The sequence below is a fragment of the Meles meles genome, chromosome 8 (assembly GCF_922984935.1).
Source record: "Meles meles chromosome 8, mMelMel3.1 paternal haplotype, whole genome shotgun sequence".
NCBI classification, from domain to species: Eukaryota; Metazoa; Chordata; class Mammalia; order Carnivora; family Mustelidae; genus Meles; species Meles meles.
Window position 1 is genome coordinate 99,840,034 of NC_060073.1, and position 22,046 is coordinate 99,862,079.

Sequence of the window (22,046 nt, forward strand, 5' to 3'; positions counted from 1 at the left end):
GGCAGCTCACAGATAAGTTAAGTTATTAGATGTGTGGTGCACATCTAGAGAAGCTGTAGAAAAGGGGTTTTCAATTGTTTCCTCTATACTGAGCCTGGGTGAGGAATTCTGGGGACTTCTAGTGCAAAGCACCATCATATTTTGTCTCTTTCATGGGCAGGTAAAAAATGTCCTGTCTTGTATCCTCTCTACTTTCTGACATATAGTATCCAGAAGCCAGTCTTCTGGACTGGCTAATAAAATTTGGGGCATTGGCCACATGGTGTACTTCTTTTCCTCCCCAGGAGAAGCCAGACACTGGGTCGGGGGGTTGTCCCAATTTGAAGGTGCTCTGTGCAAGGAAAAGTGTTACAACAGGATCTCTAGGATATCTCTGGTAGTTCCATTGTGACTAGATTCATGCTTTAACTTGGAGCAGGACTACCTTAACTAGTATCTGGATTTCTTATAAAGGGAATCTGTACAGGAAACATTTCTGAATCAGTGTGTTCATGGAGGGTCACAGTGTCTAGATCTTCCTCTTCTGCCATGTTGATTAATGGGAAATGAAAATTTATTTTTGGTTCCTCTTTGGGAGATGTATAATCCCGACAGTGGGGGGGAACCTTGAGTAAAATTTTGGATCCCTAAGGAATTAGAGACCTGTTGTTGTCCTGTGTGTAAATGCAATCCCCTCAAGACCTTATTACACCAGGAATCATTCCCTGCGGAAGAGACTGAGCAAGCTCCTGCCCTGTTTATAACTGAGGACATTATATCATTGCCCTTACCTTAAGTCTTCTGTGATTTACCAAGTGGCAAAAATGATAATAATAAAGGCTGTTTATTTTTGTCTGTTGCTTGAGAGGACTCAGAATCAGAAATTGTTATCTTTGGTTCAGAAGGATTTCCAGGGTTCAGAAATGAAGTGTGGGGTCTGTCCTCATAGAAGCAAAGTGAACAAAGCCACAGAGATTAAATCTGCCCTTTCAGGACCACAGGGGTAATCCTGGTAAGGAAGGACCAAGGTGTTCTTGCCTAAGAAGTGTGAGTTTCTGAATTCCATTTACATTCATGTCTTCCTTTTGTGATGGAAGCCCAGGGATCTATGATATTCCACTTTCTTTCCAGTCTTTGCAGTCCTCAGACTCATGTGAATTTGATAAAAGGATCTGTTGGAGGGGAGGGTAGCCATGTAGGGAAAGGAAGATTCAGAGATATTATTAAGTTTCAAGGATGCAATTTATTGGTCAGTTCTATGGATGGAACTCTCATTCTTATACATTTATGGCTTTTACTCAGTGACATGGGGCAGGAGGTTAAACTCTCCTAGACTCTGATTCTTCAGTTTTGGATTAGAAAGAATGTTCTTCAGTCCCACCACACCAAGTCTAATCCCCATTAGAAGCCAGCACCAGGTTTTTGGGATTGCTGCCTCCAGTTACTGGTTAGGGGAGGGACAATGTGGTCAAAGAAATAAAACGAGAGATGGTGATTCTCTCCTGTTGCAATTTTCTCCTTTAACCTTTGGTTTCATAACAGTCCTGTTAGCATATGGAAGCAGTGGCCTTCAATTTGTAGGCCAGGTTTTGGTGCTCTTTGCTTATACAACTTTAATGAGGGAATGTCCAGGTGACTTGATTCATGATACTGATAAAGCAGGTTCTGTGGGTCCTTGTTGGGCTAGTCTCAAATATTCCCAGTACAAACCCAACTCTTGTGAGAGGTGATGTCATGGGAAAAATTAAATTGTTCTCGCTAACATTTTTCCTATGTTCACAGATCCCCTTAGAGAAGAAAGGCTCCTGGAAATGCTACCTTTGTGTTGGGAAATTTGGGCTTGATAATGCTAATCCTGCTGAGTGCACACCTGCACACCCCCATGTACCTTTTCCTCTTCAATTTGTCCTTCATAGACCTTTGCTATTCTTCTGTATTTACAGCTAAAATGCTGATTAACTTTGCATCAGAGGAGAATATTATCTCCTACAGGGGATGCATGACCCAGCTTTACGTTTTCTGCTTTTTTGCTATTTCTGAATGTTATGTGCTGACATCAATGGCCTATGATCGTTATGTGGCCATCTGTAACCCACTCTTTTTTTTTCATTTTATTTATTTTTTCAGCGTAATGTAACCCACTCTTATATAATGTTGCCATGTCCCCCAAAGTGTGTTCCATCCTTATGCTTGGTTCGTATTTGATGGCAATTTCGGGTGCCATGGCTCACACGGGATGCGTGCTGAGACTGACCTTCTGTGATGCAAACACCATCAACCATTATTTGTGTGACATCCTCCCTCTGCTCCAGCTCTCCTGCACCAGGACCTATGTGAATGAGCTGGTGGTTTTCATTGTGGTGGGCATCAATGTGATTGTGCCCAGTGTCACCATCTTTGTCTGTTATGGTTTCATCCTGTCCAGCATCCTGCACATCAGCTCCACTGAGGGCAGGTCCAAAGACTTCAGCACGTGCAGCTCCCACATAATTGCTGTTTCTGTCTTCTTTGGATCCAGTGCATTTATGTATCTTAAACCATCTTCTGCTGGGTCTATGGATGAGGGAAAAATCTCCTCTGTCTTTTATACAAATGCAGTTCCCATGATGAACCCTTTCATTTACAGCTTGAGAAACAGAGACATTAGGCTTGCTGTGAGAAAAACTCTGAGTAGGACACCATTTTTATCAGAAACATTGTCTGTCTCTGTGGTTAGTTATATACAGGGAGATTCTATGTGTTTAAATAAAATACATTTATTTGCAACCTTCTTAGCCCTTTTTTTCCTTAACATGGTAAAGGAAGGTTGAGTCTTATATTTTTCGTCTTTGTAAAATGGTCTTTTTTTTCCTCACCAATACCACAATTACTTCTCCACATCTTCGTTCTGTGTAGTAATAACAGTAAGTAAGAAACATGTTGTCTTTTGTTTCCCCATTGTCATTTTGAGCTTTTATTTCTCCTTGGAACATGAATAGTAGTCTTCAAAGCATTGAATTAGCTACCAGTAGCATGACAGTGCATTATTGGGGGTGTTCTTATTGCCACTTGGTATTAGAACCATGTGTCAGATACTCTGTACTCCCATTTTCTATCCTCCACTTTACAAGAATATGTCTCCTTTAAATGCTTAGATTGAAGATTCCATAAAGACAATCAAGGTTTACCTATTTTGCCTATGTAGACATTATGGATCATGTGTCTTTCAGTAGAGTTTTATGTTTGATCTTTATTTTTTAATTTTTTAAATTTTTATTTTTGATCTCTGTTATGAGCCAAAGCAACACATCATCAAAATATATTTGTTGTGTGGATGGGAAAGTGAAGCTTTGTGTAGTTAGATTAATCTAAAGTCCGACAGCTACATAAAATAAGATTTACCTAAATTCTTAACCTTCCCATTTCATGTCTACTACCCTTTTAGTCTGTTTTGCTCTACTTTATTCTTTTGTTTGTTTGTTTCAAATTTTTATTTAAATTCCACTTAGTTAACTTGCAGTATCATGTCAGTTTTAAGCAAGAATGTCATGATTATCAGTTACATATAACACCCATTGCTCATTACAACCATTTCCCTCTTTAATTGCCATCACCTGTTTAACCTGCCCCCCACCTCCCCTCCAGCAACCCTCAGTGCATTCTCTGTAGTTAAGATTCTGTTTTATGCTTTGTCTCTCTTTTCACCCTATTCATTTCTTTGTTTCTTAAATTTCACATAGGCATGAAATTATATGGTATTTGTCTTTCTCTGACTGACTTATTTAACTTAGTATAATAGTCTCTAGCTCCCTTCAGGTCATTGCAAATGGTAAGATCTCATTCTTTCTCATGCCTGAGTAATATTTCATTGCACACATATACCACTTCTTCTTTGTCCATTCACCAGTCAATGGAAAATTTGGCTCTTTCTATAACTTGGGTATTGTTGATAATGCTTCTGTAAATATCAGAGTGCCTGTACCCCTTTGAATCACTATTTTTGTATCCTTTGGGTAAATACCTAGGTGAATTTTGTGGATCCACCTAGATGATGGGCACAAGTTAATACTGTTTTTTATTTTCTGAGGAACTTCTGTACTGTTTCCCAGAGTAGCTGCACCAGTTTGCATTCCCACTAGTAGTATAAGAGGGGTCCCCATTTCCCTTTCTCCACATCCTTGCCAAAAACTGTTATTTCCTATGTTGTTAGTTTTAGCCCTGAGAGGTGTAAGGTGTTATATCTCATTGTAGTTTTCATTTCTATTTCCCTGATGATCATGATGTTGAGCATCATTTCATTTGTCTGTTGGACATCTGTATGTTTTTGGAGAAATGTCTATGCATCTCTTCTGCCCATTTTCAACTTGGGCTATTGTTTTTTGGTGTTGAATTTGATAAGTTCTTTATATATTTTGGATACTGATCCTTTATTAGACATGTCATTTGCAAATATTTTCTCCCACTCAGAAGTTGCCTTTTAGGTTTGTTGATTTTTAATTTTTCTGTGAAGACGCTTTCTATCTTAATGAAGTTGCAGTAGTTTATTTTTGCTTATGTATCTCTTGCCTTAGAGATGTATCTAGTAAGAAGTTGCTATGGTTAATGTTAAATAGGTTTCTAGCTGTGTTCTTCTCTAGGATTCTGATGGTTTTCTATCTCAGATTTAGATCTTTCATCCATTTTGAATTTATTTTTGTGTATCCTGTAAGCAATACACAAATATACAAAATACAAAATACAAAAAAAATCCTGTTTCATTGTTTTTGCATGTTGCTGTTCAGTTTTCCCAACACTTTTTTGAAGAGACAGGTTTTTTTCCCATTTGACACTCTGTCCTGCTTTTTTAAAGATTAGTTGACCATATAGTTGAGGGTGCATTTCTGGATTTTCTTTTCTGTTCCATTGATCTATGTGTCTGTTTTTGTGCCACAACCATACTGTCTTCATCACTACAGCTTTGTAATATCATTTGAATTATGGAATTGTGATGTGTCCAGCACTGGTTTTCTTTTTCAAAATCACTTTGGCTATTTGTGGTCTTTTGTAGGTCCCTACAGATTTTAGGACTGTTTGCTCTAACTCTGTGAAAATGCTCTTGAAATTTTGATAGGGATTGCATTAAATGTATACATTGCTTTGGTTAGTATAGGAATTTTAACATTATTTGCTCTTTTAATCCATGAGCATGGAATATTTCTCCTTTTGTTTACATGAAATACCCACAGATATTATCCTCAATTGGGAAAAACTGGGAGCTTTCCTTTTTGGTCAGGAATAAGACAGGGATATCCACTCTTACCACTGTTTTTTAATACTGTAGTGGAAGTCCTACTCTTTCAGCAATCAGACAACAATAAGAATAAAAGTCATCCATATCAGCTAGGAGAAGTCAAATTTTCACTATTTGCAGATGCAATATACTCTAGATAGAAAACCTAAAAGACTCCACCAAAAACTGTCTAGAACTGATATACAAATGCAATAAAGTCACAAGATCAAAGTCAATGTACAGAAATCTGTTGCATTTCTGTACACCAATAATTAAACATCACAAAGAGAAATCAAGGCAATGATCCCATTTACAATTGCACCAAAACCCATAAGGTATCTAGGTAGAAACCTAACCAAAGTGGTAAATGATCTTTACTCTGAGAACTTTAAAACACTGATGAATGAAATTGAAGATGATGCAAAGAAATCTTTAATATGATCTTTTATTTTATTATTTTAATAATATCTTGCTTAGAGGACATTTTTAATTTTGATAATGTCCAATTTATGTTTCATTTTATGAATGTTTCTTTTTTATCATGGCTTTTTTAATATTTGGATTTAATGAGCTAAAAAATTATAGTTATGATCGGCATTGGTCTCCAGTTTTCTTGTAATGTTTTGGTTTTAGTATCATTGTATTGCATGTTGTGTAGAATGAATTGTCATGTTTATCCTTTTTAACCTCTACAAGAGGTTGTGTAGAATTGTATTATTTCTTCTGAATAGTTTGGAATGATTTAACGGTGAAATTATCTGAATAGACCTAGTGCTTTTTTCGTGGGAAAGTTTTTAACTGAAACTTTAAGTTCTTTAATAGATAGAAAGTCCTTGTAGTTACCTACTTCTTAAGTAAGCTTTGGAAGCTTGTGTTTTCGCAAACATCCATTTAATTGGTTGTCAATTTATTAGCATAAATTTGTTCATAATATTCCCTTACTTTCCTTTTAAGTCCTTAGGATCTGTGGTAACAACCTCTTACATTTCTGCAGTATCAGTAATGTGTGACTTTCTCTTTTTTGCTTATTCAGTCTGACTAGAAGATTTGCATCTTAATTGATCTCAAAAACAAAGGTTTTAAATTAACTTTATACATTGTCCTTGTTTGCTATTTTATTGCTTTTTGCCCTTACACTTATTATTTTAATCTCTCTGCATATTTGGGGTTTATTTTTTTTAAAGATTTATTTATTACTTTGAGAGAGAGGGAGAACAAGTGCATGGGAGAAGAGGCAGAGGCCAAAAATCTTCAAGCAGTCTCCCCACCAACCATGAGATCATCATCTGAGCCAAAATGAAGAGTCTGTTCCTAACTGACTGAGCTAGCCAGGTGCCCCTGGTGGTTATTTTTCTTTATTTATTTGTGTGTGTGTGTGGTTTCATGAGACAGAGTTAAAAACCTTTGGCTTGAAATATCTCTTCTTGTCCACTGCAGGTACTTACGTACTTAAATTGCATGTAAACACTGTATTTAAATATATTACATGTGTTTTTAAGTTTTGTTTTTATTTGTATTCATTTTAAAATGTTTTCTGGTTATTTTTGTTTCATCTTTTGTTTTAGAGTTTGGTATTATTTTTCTGTTAACAGCTGTATTGATATGACTCACACATTTAAATTAAATGGTTTACGTTTTACTCACAGGGTTGTGCAAGCATTGCCACAGTATATTTCGGGAACTTTTCACCATTCCCAGAGGAACTCCCAACCTAATCAACCACCAATCTAGTTTCTGACTGCATAGGTTTGAATGCCCTGGATATTTTATGGAAATGGAGTAAGATAATATGTGGTCTTTTGTGACTGGCTTTTCTTCCTTGGCTTAATCTTTTCAAAGTTCCTCCATGTTATAAATTGTAAAGGCAATGGGCTTCTTTTTATCTAAGTACACACCATTAAATGGATACACTGGATCTCGTGGTGTAAATTTTGATGAATTCCAGTTTATCTTTTTCTTTCGTCATTTGTGCTGTTGGTGTCATATTGAAGAAGTCATTGCCAAACCCAAGGTGACAATGTCTTGCTGAGATATTTTCTTCTTAAGTTTTATAGTACTATTTCTTACATTTATACCTATGACTTACATGGAGTTAGTTCTGCGTCTTGTGATAGGGATCCAATTTCATTTCTTTAAATGTGAACATCCATTCGTTCTAGCATTTGTGGAAGAGATTATTGGTTCTCTGTAGAACATCTTGGCAACCATGTTGAAAGTCAAGTGACCATCATCAACATGAGAGTTATTTTTGCATTCTCTTCGTTGCAATATATGTGTCATATATATGCACCTGTCATGAATTTAAATGCAGTCATTTTATCTCTATACTCTAGCTCATTGCTGTTTTTTCACATGTCACTTTTATGAGTTCTTTATTACATTTGCATTTAAGTCTTTTTTTTTTCCATTTTATTTATTTTTTCAGCGTAACAGTATTCATTCTTTTTGCACAACACCCAGTGCTCCATGCAAAAGGTGCCCTCCCCATTACCCACCACCTGTTCCCCCAACCTCCCACCCCTGACCCTTCAAAACCCTCAGGTTGTTTTTCAGAGTCCATAGTCTCTCATGGTTCGCCTCCCCTTCCAAATTTTTTTTTTTAATAAACATATAATGTATTTTTATCCCCAGGGGTACAGGTCTGTGAATCGCCAGGTTTACACACTTCACAGCACTCACGATAGCACTTACCCTCCCCAATGTCCATAGCCCCCTCCCCCTCTCCCAATCCCACCTCCCCCCAGCAATCCCCAGTTTGTTTTGTGAGATTAAGAGTCATTTATGGTTTGTCTCCCTCCCAATCCCCTCTTGAAGCAACATGGGGGGTTAGGGGGATAGGAGAAGAATAAATGAAGCATTTAAGTCTTTTTATTCCACTTGTTTAGGAGTTAAAAATAAAGGGGCGGTTGTCCTGTTAAGATGTGAATTCTGAGAAACAAACAGGGTTTTGGAGGAGAAGGCGGTGGGGGGTTGGGAGAGCCTGGTGGTGGGTATTAAGGAGGGCACATATTGCATGGAGCACTGGGTGTGATGCATAAACAATGAATCTTGGAACACTGAAAAAATAAAATTAAATAAAAAAAAAGATGTTTTCAAGCTACTTTATTGAAGAATTTTGATAACTCAGAGCAAGAAAATTGTAGGTGGGAAGGAACAAGGAATAGCCTTAAAATTCTTTCTCTCCTTGAACTTACTAGCCTTTGAACAATTTCTTCTTTTAGCCTATACCACTCCTCTAAAGAATTCAAATGCTATCTATAATAGTGCTGTGTTCATTACATTCCAGAAATTATTCATCTTCTTTTCTTTCAAGATTTTATTTATTTATTTGACAGAGAGAGAGAGATCACAAGTATGCAGAGAGGCAGGCAGAGAGAGAGAGAGGGAAGCAGGCTCCCTGTTGAGCAGAAAGCCCGATGCGGGCTTGAGCCCAGGACCCTGCGATCATGACCTGAGCTGAAGGCAGAGGCTTAACCCACTGAGCCACCAGGTGCCCCAACTTATTCGTCTTCTAACAGGAAGACTGTACTATTAGAAGAGCATCATCCCAGTTTAGACACTCCTCAGCCCCTTGGAACCCTGGTAATCACGTTTCTACTCTCCATTTCTTTGAGTCTGGCCTTTTTAGATTCCACATACAAGAGATATCATACAGTTTTTATCTTTCTCTACCTGATTTATTTCACTTAGCAAATCCTCTAGGACCATCTACGGTGTTGTAAATGGCAGAATTTCATTCTTTCTCATGGCTGAATAATATTCCATTGTATATGTATACCACATACTTGAAATTTACTAAGAGAGTAGGTCTTAAAAATTCTCACCACAAAAAAGAAATGTTAGTTATGTAACTTGATGGAGGTATTAGCTAATACTGCTTTGATAATCATATGCCAATATTTGTTTATTAAATAAACATGAACACTTAAAGCTACACAGTGTTACATGTCAATTATATCTAAGTAAATCTGGAAGAAAAATAATTCAAATGCTCCTCATATTGACATAAGGGAAAGTGAAAGGAGAATGCAAAATGATTACCAAATTTTTGTTCTAGCACATTATAATGTATAGAATTTTTTTGGATTTTTAAAAGTGAGACATATTTATATATATATTATCTATATACAATATAATATATAAAAGTATATATAATACATATATATATGAGTGAAGGATTTCTTTTTAGATTTTATGAGTGAAGGTCTTAATTTGACTTTTAAAAATATTCATTCAAATGTAGAATATAGACTTTAAGAAACAAAGTGAATGAACATGGGAGAAGGAAGAGAAGAAAACCAAGAAACACTTCTTTTTTTTTTTTTTAAGAAATAGTCTCTTAAGTGTTGAAAACAAACTGATGGTTGCTAGAGGGGAGGTGCGTGGAGAAATGGGTTAAATAGGTAATGAGGATTAAGAGCGGCACTTGCTGTGATGAACACCGGGTGTTGTATGTAAGCGATAAATCATTAAATTCTACACCTGAAACTAATAGTACACTGTATTTTAACCTACTGGAAGTTAAATTAAAAAATTCCAAAGAAAAAAGAAAATAAATATTCCTAATTCCTTCTTGGGATATTCCTTACAGTAATTTTTTAACTTTTAAATTGATTCAAATGTTGTCTAAGACTAAAATCCCCATCAGAGGGAGCTGTTTACTTAGATTATCACTGAAACATTAAGTTCCAATTGATAGACACCTCCTAGGACCAGTCTATATCTTACTTCATGTAAAACAGATTAGTATTTAATGGTTACAGTTTCGATACAGAAGAAAATTCTTATTTTTAGGACAGTTGTAATTATAAGAAGGCTTTCCCCTGAAGACCCAAGGGTTCCTTCTCTCTTTTACTATGAGTTATATTCTAAGTTGTGTGGAAAATTTATGAACTAGAAAATCTCAGAGGCAACACATTTTTCCTAGAAGTACCATTGATAGGACAGTTGATACGACTTTACAGAGTAGGGTAAACAAACCTCAGATTACTGCCCTTCTCCTTGAATGTGACATGTACTGTGACATTGTGGGATTGGCTAGGACACATTTCTGAGTTCTGTTGTCCAAAATGAAATTGTTCATTTGCTTTACACGCAGGAGTTTTATACTTTTGATCTGCTCAGAAATTTCATATTATGACAAGATTTGAGCACAGGAAAGAGTAACTCTTAATCACAACCACTTATTTTTGAGCTGGGGATGGGAATTAAATGCACTGGTCACACAAGTCATGGATTGGCAGGTCCTTCTCTTCTTCATTTTTACTCAGGTTCCAAGAGAAAAATAAAATTAAGCTCTTAATCATTGCTTCCATTTGCAGTTTATAGTTATGCTTTCTTTAAGATGGGGAGCTTTGGTTTTCTTAAGCATACCCTAGTGCCTCTTTTAAATACCACATGCAGAAGTGGAGTTTCCTAGCAGAACTTTTCATCTCATTTCATATAATTAATAATCTACTTTTTACCTTGGATCCTTTCCCAAATTGTCCATTTTGAATTTCCATCGCTTTTTGAGACCTAATTTTATGAGTGTAGAAGTTTCAAAATCATATACGGTATGTTGGAAATACTCTAAACACAGATATTAGATATAGATTTTAGATCATAGAGCATGAAGAAAGACTTTTAAAGTGAAGTCTGCTATAGACTGAATGTGGCTTTCTCAAATTCCTATGTTGAAACTTAATCCTTAGTGTGATGGTAGTAGGAAGTGAGACCTCTGGCAGTTGATTAGGTCGTGAGGGTGGGGCCTTCCTGAATGGGATCAGTGCCCTTATAAAAGAGATGTCAGAGAGTTCCCTTTTTTCCTTTGGTCATGTGAGGACAGAGCAAGAAGACAGTCTATGAAGCAGGAAAAGAGACCTCACCAGAGATGAAAAATCTCCTGGTGCCTTGATCTTGGATTTCCCAGACTCCAGAACTGTGAGAAATAAATTTCTCTTGTTTCTAAGCCCCCAATCCATGGATTTGTTATAGCAGCCCAAAGAGACTAACATGTGCCTAAGTGGTCTTTTCTATCTTTTTCCCTTTAGAGTTGACATTAAGAAGGGCACTTGATGTAATGAGTACTGGGCATTATATGCAACTGTTGAATCGCTAAATTCTACTCCTGAAACTAATAATACATTATATGTTAACAAATTAATTTAAATAAAAAATTAAAATAAAATTCTATGATTGTGGTAGGTACAAGTCATTGTTTTATGTTTGGAGCCATGTCTTATTTTTTTTTTTTTTTTTTTTTTTTTTTTTCCTTTTTATTAATTTTTTCAGCGTAACAGTATTCATTCTTTTTGCACAACACCCAGTGCTCCATGCAAAACGTGCCCTCCCCATCACCCACCACTTGTTCCCCCAACCTCCCACCCCTGACCCTTCAAAACCCTCAGGTTGTTTTTCAGAGTCCATAGTCTCTTATGGTTCGCCTCCCCTCCCCAATGTCCATAGCCCGCTCCCCCTCTCCCAATCCCACCTCCCCCCAGCAACCCCCAGTTTGTTTTGTGAGATTAAGAGTCATTTATGGTTTGTCTCCCTCCCAATCCCATCTTGTTTCATTTATTCTTCTCCTATACCCCTACCCCCCCATGTTGCTTCTCCATGTCCTCATATCAGGGAGATCATATGATAGTTGTCTTTCTCCGATTGACTTATTTCACTAAGCATGATACGCTCTAGTTCCATCCACGTCGTCGCAAATGGCAAGATTTCATTTCTTTTGATGGCTGCATAGTATTCCATTGTGTATATATACCACATCTTCTTGATCCATTCATCTGTTGATGGACATCTAGGTTCTTTCCATAGTCTGGCTATTGTAGACATTGCTGCTATAAACATTCGGGTACACGTGCCCCTTCGGATCACTATGTTTGTATCTTTAGGGTAAATACCCAGTAGTGCAATTGCTGGGTCATAGGGTAGTTCTATTTTCAACATTTTGAGGAACCTCCATGCTGTTTTCCAGAGTGGTTGCACCAGCTTGCATTCCCACCAACAGTGGAGGAGGGTTCCCCTTTCTCCACATCCTCTCCAGCATCTGTCATTTCCTGACTTGTTAATTTTAGCCATTCTGACTGGTGTGAGGTGATATCTCATTGTGGTTTTGATTTGTATTTCCCTGATGCCGAGTGACGTGGAGCACTTTTTCATGTGTCTGTTGGCCATCTGGATGTCTTCTTTGCAGAAATGTCTGTTCATGTCCTCTGCCCATTTCTTGATTGGATTGTTTGTTCTTTGGGTGTTGAGTTTGCTAAGTTCCTTATAGATTTTGGATACTAGCCCTTTATCTGATATGTCGTTTGCAAATATCTTCTCCCATTCTGTCAGCTGTCTTTTGGTTTTGTTAACTGTTTCCTTTGCTGTGCAAAAGCTTTTGATCTTGATGAAATCCCAATAGTTCATTTTCGCCCTTGCTTCCCTTGCCTTTGCCGTTGTTCCTAGGAAGATGTTGCTGCGGCTGAGGTCGAAGAGGTTGCTGCCTGCGTTCTCCTCAAGGATTTTGATGGATTCCTTTCTCACATTGAGGTCCTTCATCCATTTGGAGTCTATTTTCGTGTGTGGTGTAAGGAAGTGGTCCAATTTCATTTTTCTGCATGTGAGCCATGTCTTATTTTAAGCAGTTTTCACATTTGGAAAAATTCAGACTGATTGCTTTTTTATTACTAACAGAATCCCCTCTGTATAAGTGAAGAATGATGCTTCTGCCCTTCTCAGCTACTAAATATAAGTGTGTGTGTAAATATATGCTTATGTGTTCTTCAGATGAATAAGAATTCAGAATTCATCAGGGATTCAAGCTTCTAATTTTCTTTCCTTGTAGTGTTTTTGTCTGGAGTTGGTATCAGGGTAATGGTGGCCTCATAGAATGGATTTGAAAGTCTACCCTATTCTTTAGTTTTATGGGACTTGAGAAGGACTGATGTTAATTTGAATAGTTGGTAGAATTTATGCTTGAAGCTTAGATTTTCCTTGTTAAGAGGCTTTAGATTATTGGTTTAATCATGATACCCCTTACAGTTCTGTTCAGAATTTCTTTGTATTCATGATTTATTTCAGCAGGTGGTATGTTTCTAGAAATTAATTCATTTCATCTAGATGATCTAGTTGGTGTATAAATGTTCACATAATCTTATTTTCCTTTACTTTTTATTTCTGTGACATCAATTTTATTGTCTCCTCTTTCATTTCTAGTTTTACTTATTGGGATCTTCTCTCTTTGGCAAGCCCTCAGCAAGTCTAAATAAAAACAATTTTATCTTATAAAACAGCTCTTATTTCCAGTGATTTTACTATTATTTTCTATTTTCTATTTGATGTATTTCTGCTTTATTTGTTCTTTTCTTTCTAGTTCTTTCAGGTACAAAAGTAGGTTGTTGATTCAAGTGTCTCTTCTTTTTCAATATAGGTGTTTATCATAATAGATTTCCTTCTTGTTGTACATTTGTAAGCCTAGCACACACCCTCACATATTTTCCTACTTGGTCATATACTCACATACGTTATTGGGGCTGTAGTTTTGATTTAAGGAAATATTTCTGACATTTTGCTTTTGTCACTTAAAAAGGCTTTATTGAATGCATACATGTGTTTTTAGTTATAGCTACTTTTAATACTTTTATCTTTTAACTTTCATATCAAAATTAAAAGAAATTTACCCACCACTTTTATAATGCAATATTCTGTACTGTTATATGTGTTTACCTTTATGAATTTATTTTAGACTTTCTTAAGGTAACATGATGTTATTTAGTGTCCTTTCTTTTCAACATTTCTTGTAAGGCAGGTTTAGTGGTGATAAACTTCTCCAGCTTTTGTTCATGTGAGAAAAAAATGTTTTCTCTTCCTCTTTTGGTATTTATGGTATTCTTGGTGGATCTTTTTTTTTTTTTTCTTTCAGTACCTTGAATAGATCATCCCACTCTCTTCTGACCTGCAAGGTTTCTGTTGAAATCCATTGAATTCTGCTGGAAAATTCACTGATGTTCTTATAGGGGTTTCATTGTGTGGGATAAATTGCATGTTTCTTGCTCCTTGAAAATTCTCTTTGTCTTTGACTTTTCAGTAATTTGATTATAATGTGTGTTGGTGTGGATTTCTTTGAAGTCTTTTTTCTTTTTTCTTTTTCTTTTTCTTTTTTTTGGGGGAGGGAACTGGTGGGGGGATCATTTTTGTTTCCTGGATCTGGATGTTCATTTCCTTCCACACATTTGGGAATTTTTTTTTTTTTTTTTTTTTTTAGATTTGGGGATTTTTAAGTCATTTTTCCTTTGAGAAATCTTTCACGTCATTTCCCAGCTCTTCTTTGGGGATCCCTATAATCCATCTGATATTGCCCAATAATTCTCTTATTTTCTTTACCATTTTTTATTCTACCTTTTGCTACTTTGATGAGTAATTTCAAATGACTTTTTAAAAAATTCTATGGTCCTTTCTTTGGAGTGATCTACTCTGCTGTTTTAACCCTTCACTAATTTTTCCAGTTTTGTTGTTCTGTTCTTCAGCAAGATTTCTGCTTGGTAATCTTCAAAGGTTTCTGTTTCTTGTTTGATATTCTCAATTTTTTCTATGCATTGTTCTCTGACTGCAGTGAACCTTATTATACAGCTATTTTGAATTCTATGTCAGGTAAATGATATCTTTCCTTTCATTAGGGACAGTTTGTGGAGATTTATATTGTCCATTTGGGGAAATATTGAGACTCCCTGGGCTTGTGTCTGGACATTAGTCAAAATGTCTACCTGTCCTAATTTTCATAGACTAGCTTTGCACTAGAGAAGACCCACACAGTAAGCCTGGCAGATGGTGGGAGCCTCTTACTTTTCTTGTCATTCCATCTGACTTTCCTTTGTTCTTTTTGCTTCATTTCTCCTGGAGTATGTCAGGTCCCATCAGCACCCTAAAGCAAAACAAGCAAGACTGAAGCCAATTCCTCAGGCAGCTCTGTAATAAGTTGGTGCCACTTCCAGTTGGTGAATGGGGAAGAATTAGGCACAAACAAGTCAGCTGCAAGAGAAAGGGAGCAGGGGACAACAGTAAAAAAGACTATTGCCCTGAGCAACTCCTCAGTCTCACTTTTATTAGATAGAAACAATAGCCCACAGAGAGCTGATGAAGGTCATACATTAGTCACATGTCTTATGGACAAACAAGAAGGAAGGTAAAGATTATAGTTAACCAAGTACATTCAAAGGACTCATCTAACTAACAATGGGCGCTTTTGGGAAGAGAAAGGAGGGAAAACTGAAAAGGGAAGCAGGGGCTTTCACCCTCAGGGGGCCTGGCATCCCCAGCCACTCAGCTTCAGGGTCCTATATATCTTCCTTTCCCCCAAAGACCTGTTGCCAGCCTGTGTTTTTCTTAAGGCCCTATCTAAAGGTGCTTGGTAACTAGTAAGTCTTTTTTCTTTTTTTCTTTTTCTATAGCTTAAGTCATACATTGTTCTGAGGGGCAGTTGCAAGTTGGGTCATTAGACACATGATTGGAAGAAGAGTTTTCTACTGCTAGCTGTGTGCTGAGTCAGTGGGATGTGTGTGTGGTGGGTAGGGAGCTATTGTGATTTCCAACCCAAACTGCAGTCTCTGTTCTCTCTCACCTTGTGCAAATAAACTATGCCATGTTCCATGTCCCCTCACCTTTCTGAGACATACTGTACAAAAGCTAGTCTTATGGGTAGCTCCTAAACAACTCGAGGTTTTGGATGTATGGTACACCTTTTTCCTTTTCCAGGGAGTAGCTAGGAACTGGGGTATTTTTGTCCCAATCACATGTGCAATGCCAACATAGGTACTATGACAAGAGGTTATCTTGAATTTTCCTAACAGCTTCCATATGTCTGGTTTCATGCATGCACTGGGTGCCCGACCATCTTAGCCAGTTTCTAGATTTCTTATAAAGGGAATCAGTATAAAATTGCTTTTGAATTAATGTGTCATGTAGAAAAGGACAGATTAAGGCTTCTGTTTCCACCATTTTGCAGAGTGGGAAATGGGTCTTGGCTATTCCTTGAGGGGAGGTATGATTCCTCCAGGGAAGGGAAAAGTTGATCAAATTGTTGACTCCCTAAGGAACTGAAGACAGATTATGGTCCAGGGTGTTTATAGAATCCCCACAGTTTCTGATTACACTTAGAAATTTCCCTTGGGGAAGACATGGAGCAAGATTCTGCCTTGTTTACAACTGAGTACATTATATAATCACACTCACATTAAATCTTCTGTAACTTACAAGAGGCAAAAATGATAATAGTAAAGACTGATTTTGTCTACTGTTTGAGGGAACTCAAAGTCCTAATCAGAAATTGTGCTCTACAGTTCTAAAAGATTTTCTAGCCTGTATCAGCAATTAAGTGTTGGCTGCATTTTCTTTGAGTTAAAGGAACCAAATCTCACAGTCTGAAATTGCCCTTTCATGACAATGGGAGTAATAACAATGATAAGGAAGCACCAAAGTTTTGTGGCTTAGGTTGGGTGAATTTCTAAATTTCATTGTTATTCATGTGCTCCTTTTTTGAGATGGAAGTCTGAGGATCAAAGGTATGTCACTTTCCCCAGCTTTGCAGTCCTGAGTCTGAAGTGAAATTGAGAAAAATCTGTCAGGAGCTGGGAGTGTTTAGAGATATTTTAGGCAGTGGTCAAAGAATGCATTGTGTAGGTCATTAAGTTCCTCTCTAAGGGAAAACTCTTGCTACTCCAGATTTGTGACTTTGATTCTGTGACATGGAACAATAACTTCCTGTAGACTGGTCCCTTAGTTTTGGAGTAGAAGCAATCTACTTGGTTTCTACCACACCAAGTCCAATCCGCATTAGAAGGCAGTTCCAGGTCTCAGCTTCCAGTTTTATTGCTGAAGAGAGGGCTCAAATGAATGAAAATGATTGAGGAAAGAAAAATAGTTCTATCCTGGTGTAAACTTCTGCCTTATTTACTTATTTTTTTTTCCCCAACAGTTTTTTACATTTGGCAGTATTTCCCTTTACTCTATAGGCTGTTTTGAAGTTCTTTGTTACCTCGCTTACAGAGCCCAATAAGGGGCAGTCTGAGTCACTCAATATTATGATAATGGAAAAGGAGTTTGTGCGTCCAGATTGGGCTAATGTTTTATCTTCCCTGTGCATACACCACACCTGGGAGAAGAGATATGGTGGAAAAATCTGGGTTTTTCTAACTTTATCCTTCTATACTCACAGATCCCCTTAGAGAAGAATGGCTCCTGGAAATGCTTCCTTTGTGACTGAATTCATTCTGGCAGGGCTCACAGACCTTCCAGAATTCCAGCTCCCCCTCTTCTGTCTGTTTCTACTCATGTACATGGTCACTGTGTTGGGAAATTTGGGCTTGATAATTCTCATAGGGCTCAGTTCACATCTACACACCCCCATGTACTTTTTCCTCTTCAATTTGTCCTTCATAGACCTCTGTTATTCTTCTGTGTTTACACCCAAAATGCTGATTAACTTCACATCTAAGGAGAATATTATCTCCTACCATGGGTGCATGACCCAGCTTTACTTTTTCTGGTTTTTTTTTTTTTTTTTTTTTTTTTTTTTTGTTATTTCTGAATGTTATGTGCTGACATCAATGGCCTATGATCGCTTTGTGGCCATCTGTAACCCACTATTATATAATGTTGCCATGTCCCCTAAAGTGTGTTCCATCCTTTTGCTTGGTTCACATTTGATAGCTCTGGCTCACACAGGATGCATGGTGAGACTGACCTTCTGTGATGCAAACACCATCAATCATTATTTTTCTGACATCCTCCCTCTGCTGCAGCTCTCGTGTACAAACACCTATGTGAATGAGCTGGTTGTCTTGATTGTGGCAGGCATCAATGTGATTGTGCCCAGTGTCACCATCTTTGTCTCCTACGGTTTCATTCTTTCCAGCATCCTGCGCATCAACTCCACTGTGGGCAGATCCAAAGCCTTCAGCACATGCAGCTCCCATATAATTGCTGTTTCTCTGTTCTTTGGCTCCTGTGCTTTTATGTATCTTAAACCATCTTCTGCTGGGTCTGTGGATGAGGGGAAAATTTCTTCTATCTTTTACACCAACACAGTTCCCTTGATGAATCCCTTCATTTACAGCTTGAGAAACAAAGATGTTAAACTTGCTCTTAGGAAAATTCTGAGTAGGAGACAGTTTTAACAGGAAAGAATGTCTCTCTGCAGTTAGTTACACAGCAGGGAGAATTTTTTGGTTTTGTTTTTTTGGGCTTTTTTTCCTAGCAGGGAGCTTTTATGTGTTTAATGAAAATATTTTCAGAGGTGCCTTCACCCATTTTTTTCTGAACAGGGTCAAAGAGATTTGAGTCTTCTCTCTGTAATTTACTTTCAGTCTTTATATCTAGGTCTTTTTTTCTTTTTTTTTCATAATTTGCACAATGCCTTCACTTTTTCCCTATTTATAAACAGAAATGTATTATCTGAGTTTAAAATTTTTTCATTTTGAACTTTTTTCCACTAGAAAAAGATGAATAGTCTCTAAATTATTGAACTGAGCAACAACAGAGTTGACACTATAGCATTGGGCTTGTTCTTATCTGACACTTGCTTTTAGAAGCACAAATCAGATAGTGTGATAGTATGTGTCTACTCCTGTTTCTTTGCTCTGATTGGCCACAATATATCTGATTGTTTGTTGGTTTTTTAATTTATTTACTTTAGAGGGAGCATGGAAGAGGGAGACGAGGAGAGAATTCCAAGCAGACTCTGTGCTGAGCATGGAGACCAATCTCATGACTCAGATCAAGACCCTGAGATCATAGTCCGAGCTGAAACCAAGAGTTGGACAGTTAACCACGTGCGCCACCTAGGTCCCCCAAGAATATGTCTTTTTTAAGTAGCAGAAATAGAAGTTTTAATAAAGACTATTATTTTTTTTTCCATTTTATTTTTCTCAGCGTAACAGTATTCATTGTTTTTGCACAACACCCAGTGCTCCATGCAAAACGTGCCCTCCCTATTACCCACCACCTGTTCCCCCAACCTCCCACCCCTGACCCTTCAAAACCCTCAGGTTGTTTGTCAGAGTCCATAGTCTATGGTTCGCCTCCCCTCCCCAATGTCCATAGCCCCCTCCCCCCTCCCAATCCCACCTCCCCCCAGCCCTAAAGACTGTTATTTTTAATCTATTTTGCCTCTGTAATCATTTTGCAGGAGGCTTCTTTTGGCAGAGTTGGTTTTATATTTATTCATTCAAAGTAGCACATCGCTGATCAACTAAACATATTTACTGTATGGATGGGAAAGTGAAGATCAGAATGGTTATGATTCCCCCAAAGTCATACAGCTGCACAAAGACCAGGTCTCGAGTATCCTCTTAGTCTTCTGATTTCAAGTCTACTGCTCTTTATGATATGCTGTGCTTCTAATTTATTATTATGTTCCAATAAACAAGGACTATGAGAAAACACTTCTAGTTTGAAGGTTGTTTCTACGTTGTTCCAGGATGACATGTGAATTTCTTTCATGCTGGGTATTACATTTTTACTTTTTGTTTAGGAAAACAAACAGGTTGTCCCTTCTTTTTTAGTACTGAGATACATGAGATTGATTGATTGATTGATTGATTTAATTTAAACTCAATTAGCCAAGATATAGTACATCATTAGTTTAAGATGTAGTATTCAATAATTTATCAGTTGCATGTTATACCCAGTCCTCATACAGTCACGAGCCTTCCTTAATGACTCATGAGATTTAGAAGTTTTCTCCTTATTCAGAATATATGACTTTATTCAAACAGGTAAGTAGTAGTGAACAATTAGCAGCTATGCAATGAAAAAATTGAAAACATGGCTTTTGTATTTGATTTTACTTAAACACCACTATATTTAACAATATTCATTCTTTTGTTAATAAACTGCGTTTCCATATCTAGATCATTGCTTCATTTCACTCTTTTCCTCTAATTAATTTTGACTTAGACCTGTTGTCAAAATATTAACTGAGAACGCTAAGGCTTGATCTATATCTACATTTAGAATTCTTTTTTTTAAAATTAATTTCCTGAGGTAGAATAGGAAAATTGAACAGGGAATTAAAAGAAAATAGTGAAGAATCAGATTCCTTCAGTAGGAAATGAAGGGGCAGATGTGTTGTGTTCCTCCAGGAACCCAACCAGTTTTATGACCATAAATTTACTCTCGTTTTAAAATAAAAATATTTAAGTCTTAAGCAGATTCTTCAAATAGAATATTTTAGAGTCAGTCAAATTAAATTTGCATTTTAAGAGATTTACTCATAGTAGCCACATCCCAGTTATCTGGTATGTAAGAAGAAGCAATCCAAAGAGGAGAAAACTACTATGTGAAGGAATGTGTTAAATATTGAGAATGCAAAGGTAAATTGGACATGGGTCCTAATTCATTGAGAAGGTGATATTTATTTATTTATTTTTTTTTTCCATTTTATTTATTTTTTCAGCGTAACAGTATTCATTCTTTTTGCACAACACCCAGTGCTCCATGCAAAACGTGCCCTCCCCATTACCCACCACCTGTTCCCCCAACCTCCCACCCCTGACCGAGAAGGTGATATTTAAAGTGAATATTTAGAAAATATCTTTTTTTTTTTTTTGTCTCTGACAGAGACAGAGAGCATGCAGGAGTACTAGTGTGGGAAGGGGATGGGCAGAAGAAAGAGAGAAGCAGACATCCCACTGAGCAGGGAGACTGTCCTGGTGCTCAATCCCAGGACCCTGAGATCTTGACCTGAGCCAAATGCAGATGCTTAATGGACTAGGTCACCAAGGTGCTGCCCCTGGAAAAGAATCCTTTTAAGTAAGTTTAATGTCCAGTGCAAAAGCTCCTAAGGTGATACTTCTGGCATGTTTGAGAATACAGAAAGGACTACTGTATTAAATAGAAGGAATAATAGAGAGAGTTAAAGGAACTTAGGACAGACATGTAACGAGGGACAAGATCACGGTGGAAATTGTTGGCAATTGTGAAAGTTGGACTTTCACTAAGTGAAATGGAGTACTGGATTAAAACGTAATACATAATATATACATACACATAAAGCATATATACAGTATAGACATAATACCCCGTATATCACAACTATGACATTACTACCTTTATTTGAGAAACTATTGTCTCTGACTTGCTTTACCACAAGATCCTCCTAATTAAATGTCTGCTTCATCCAGTGCCTCCTACAGTTTATCTCCGAAAAACAGCCAGTAAAAAATCCCCCCCCCCCCAAAGATACCATAAGCAAATCAAGAGACACAGTGTTCTTTCCCTCCTTTATCATGAGTTATGTTCTAGGCTGTTTAGAGAATCCATGACCTAACAAATATCAGAGGCAAAAGGTGTTTTCCTTTAAGTGGATCATTGGTAAGACAGTCATTCTGAAATACCTTAAACTCCCCACTACTGCACTTCTCTTATAAAAAAAGTATCATAACACTGTAGAATTTGCTAAGGCACATTTCTGAGTCCTGTTTCTCAGAAATGTCGTTGTTCATTGCCTTTACTTACTGGTTTTCCATTCTCTTGATCTGTTTTTAATACATCATAACTTCTAGTGAAAGCTTTCTTATTTATAATCAGACCTTCTTCAAGTGGGAGCCAGGTTTGGTACAAGGATGCCCCTGAAGGGAGCCCAGTGTCTCCTTTTTAGTATAATAAGCAGTTGTGGAGTTTTGTTTTGTTTTTGTTTTTTAAAGATTTTATTTGTCAGAGGGAGAGAGAGCACAAGCAGGGGATGTGGCAGGAAGAGGGAGAAGCAAGCTCCCTGCTGAGGAAGGAACCTGATGCAGGACTTGATCCCAGGATGCTGAGCCAAAGACAGAAACTTAACTGACCAAGCCAC

At 37.3% G+C, this 22,046-nt stretch overlaps 2 protein-coding genes across 2 annotated transcripts; both read left to right on the forward strand.

Moving 5' to 3' along the window:
• Positions 1-259: 259 nt before the first annotated feature.
• On the forward strand, positions 260-6,942 carry LOC123948824 (olfactory receptor 8B3-like). Its single transcript, XM_046015959.1, is given in 4 exon segments — positions 260-376; positions 1,772-2,066; positions 2,107-2,690; positions 6,874-6,942. Coding segments are annotated over 4 exon segments (1,065 nt in total).
• A 10,485-nt stretch (positions 6,943-17,427) lies between these two features.
• On the forward strand, positions 17,428-18,372 carry LOC123948984 (olfactory receptor 8B3-like). The gene has a single exon (XM_046016244.1). It carries the CDS (start codon positions 17,428-17,430, stop codon positions 18,370-18,372), a length of 945 nt encoding a protein of 314 aa, XP_045872200.1.
• Positions 18,373-22,046: the final 3,674 nt, after the last annotated feature.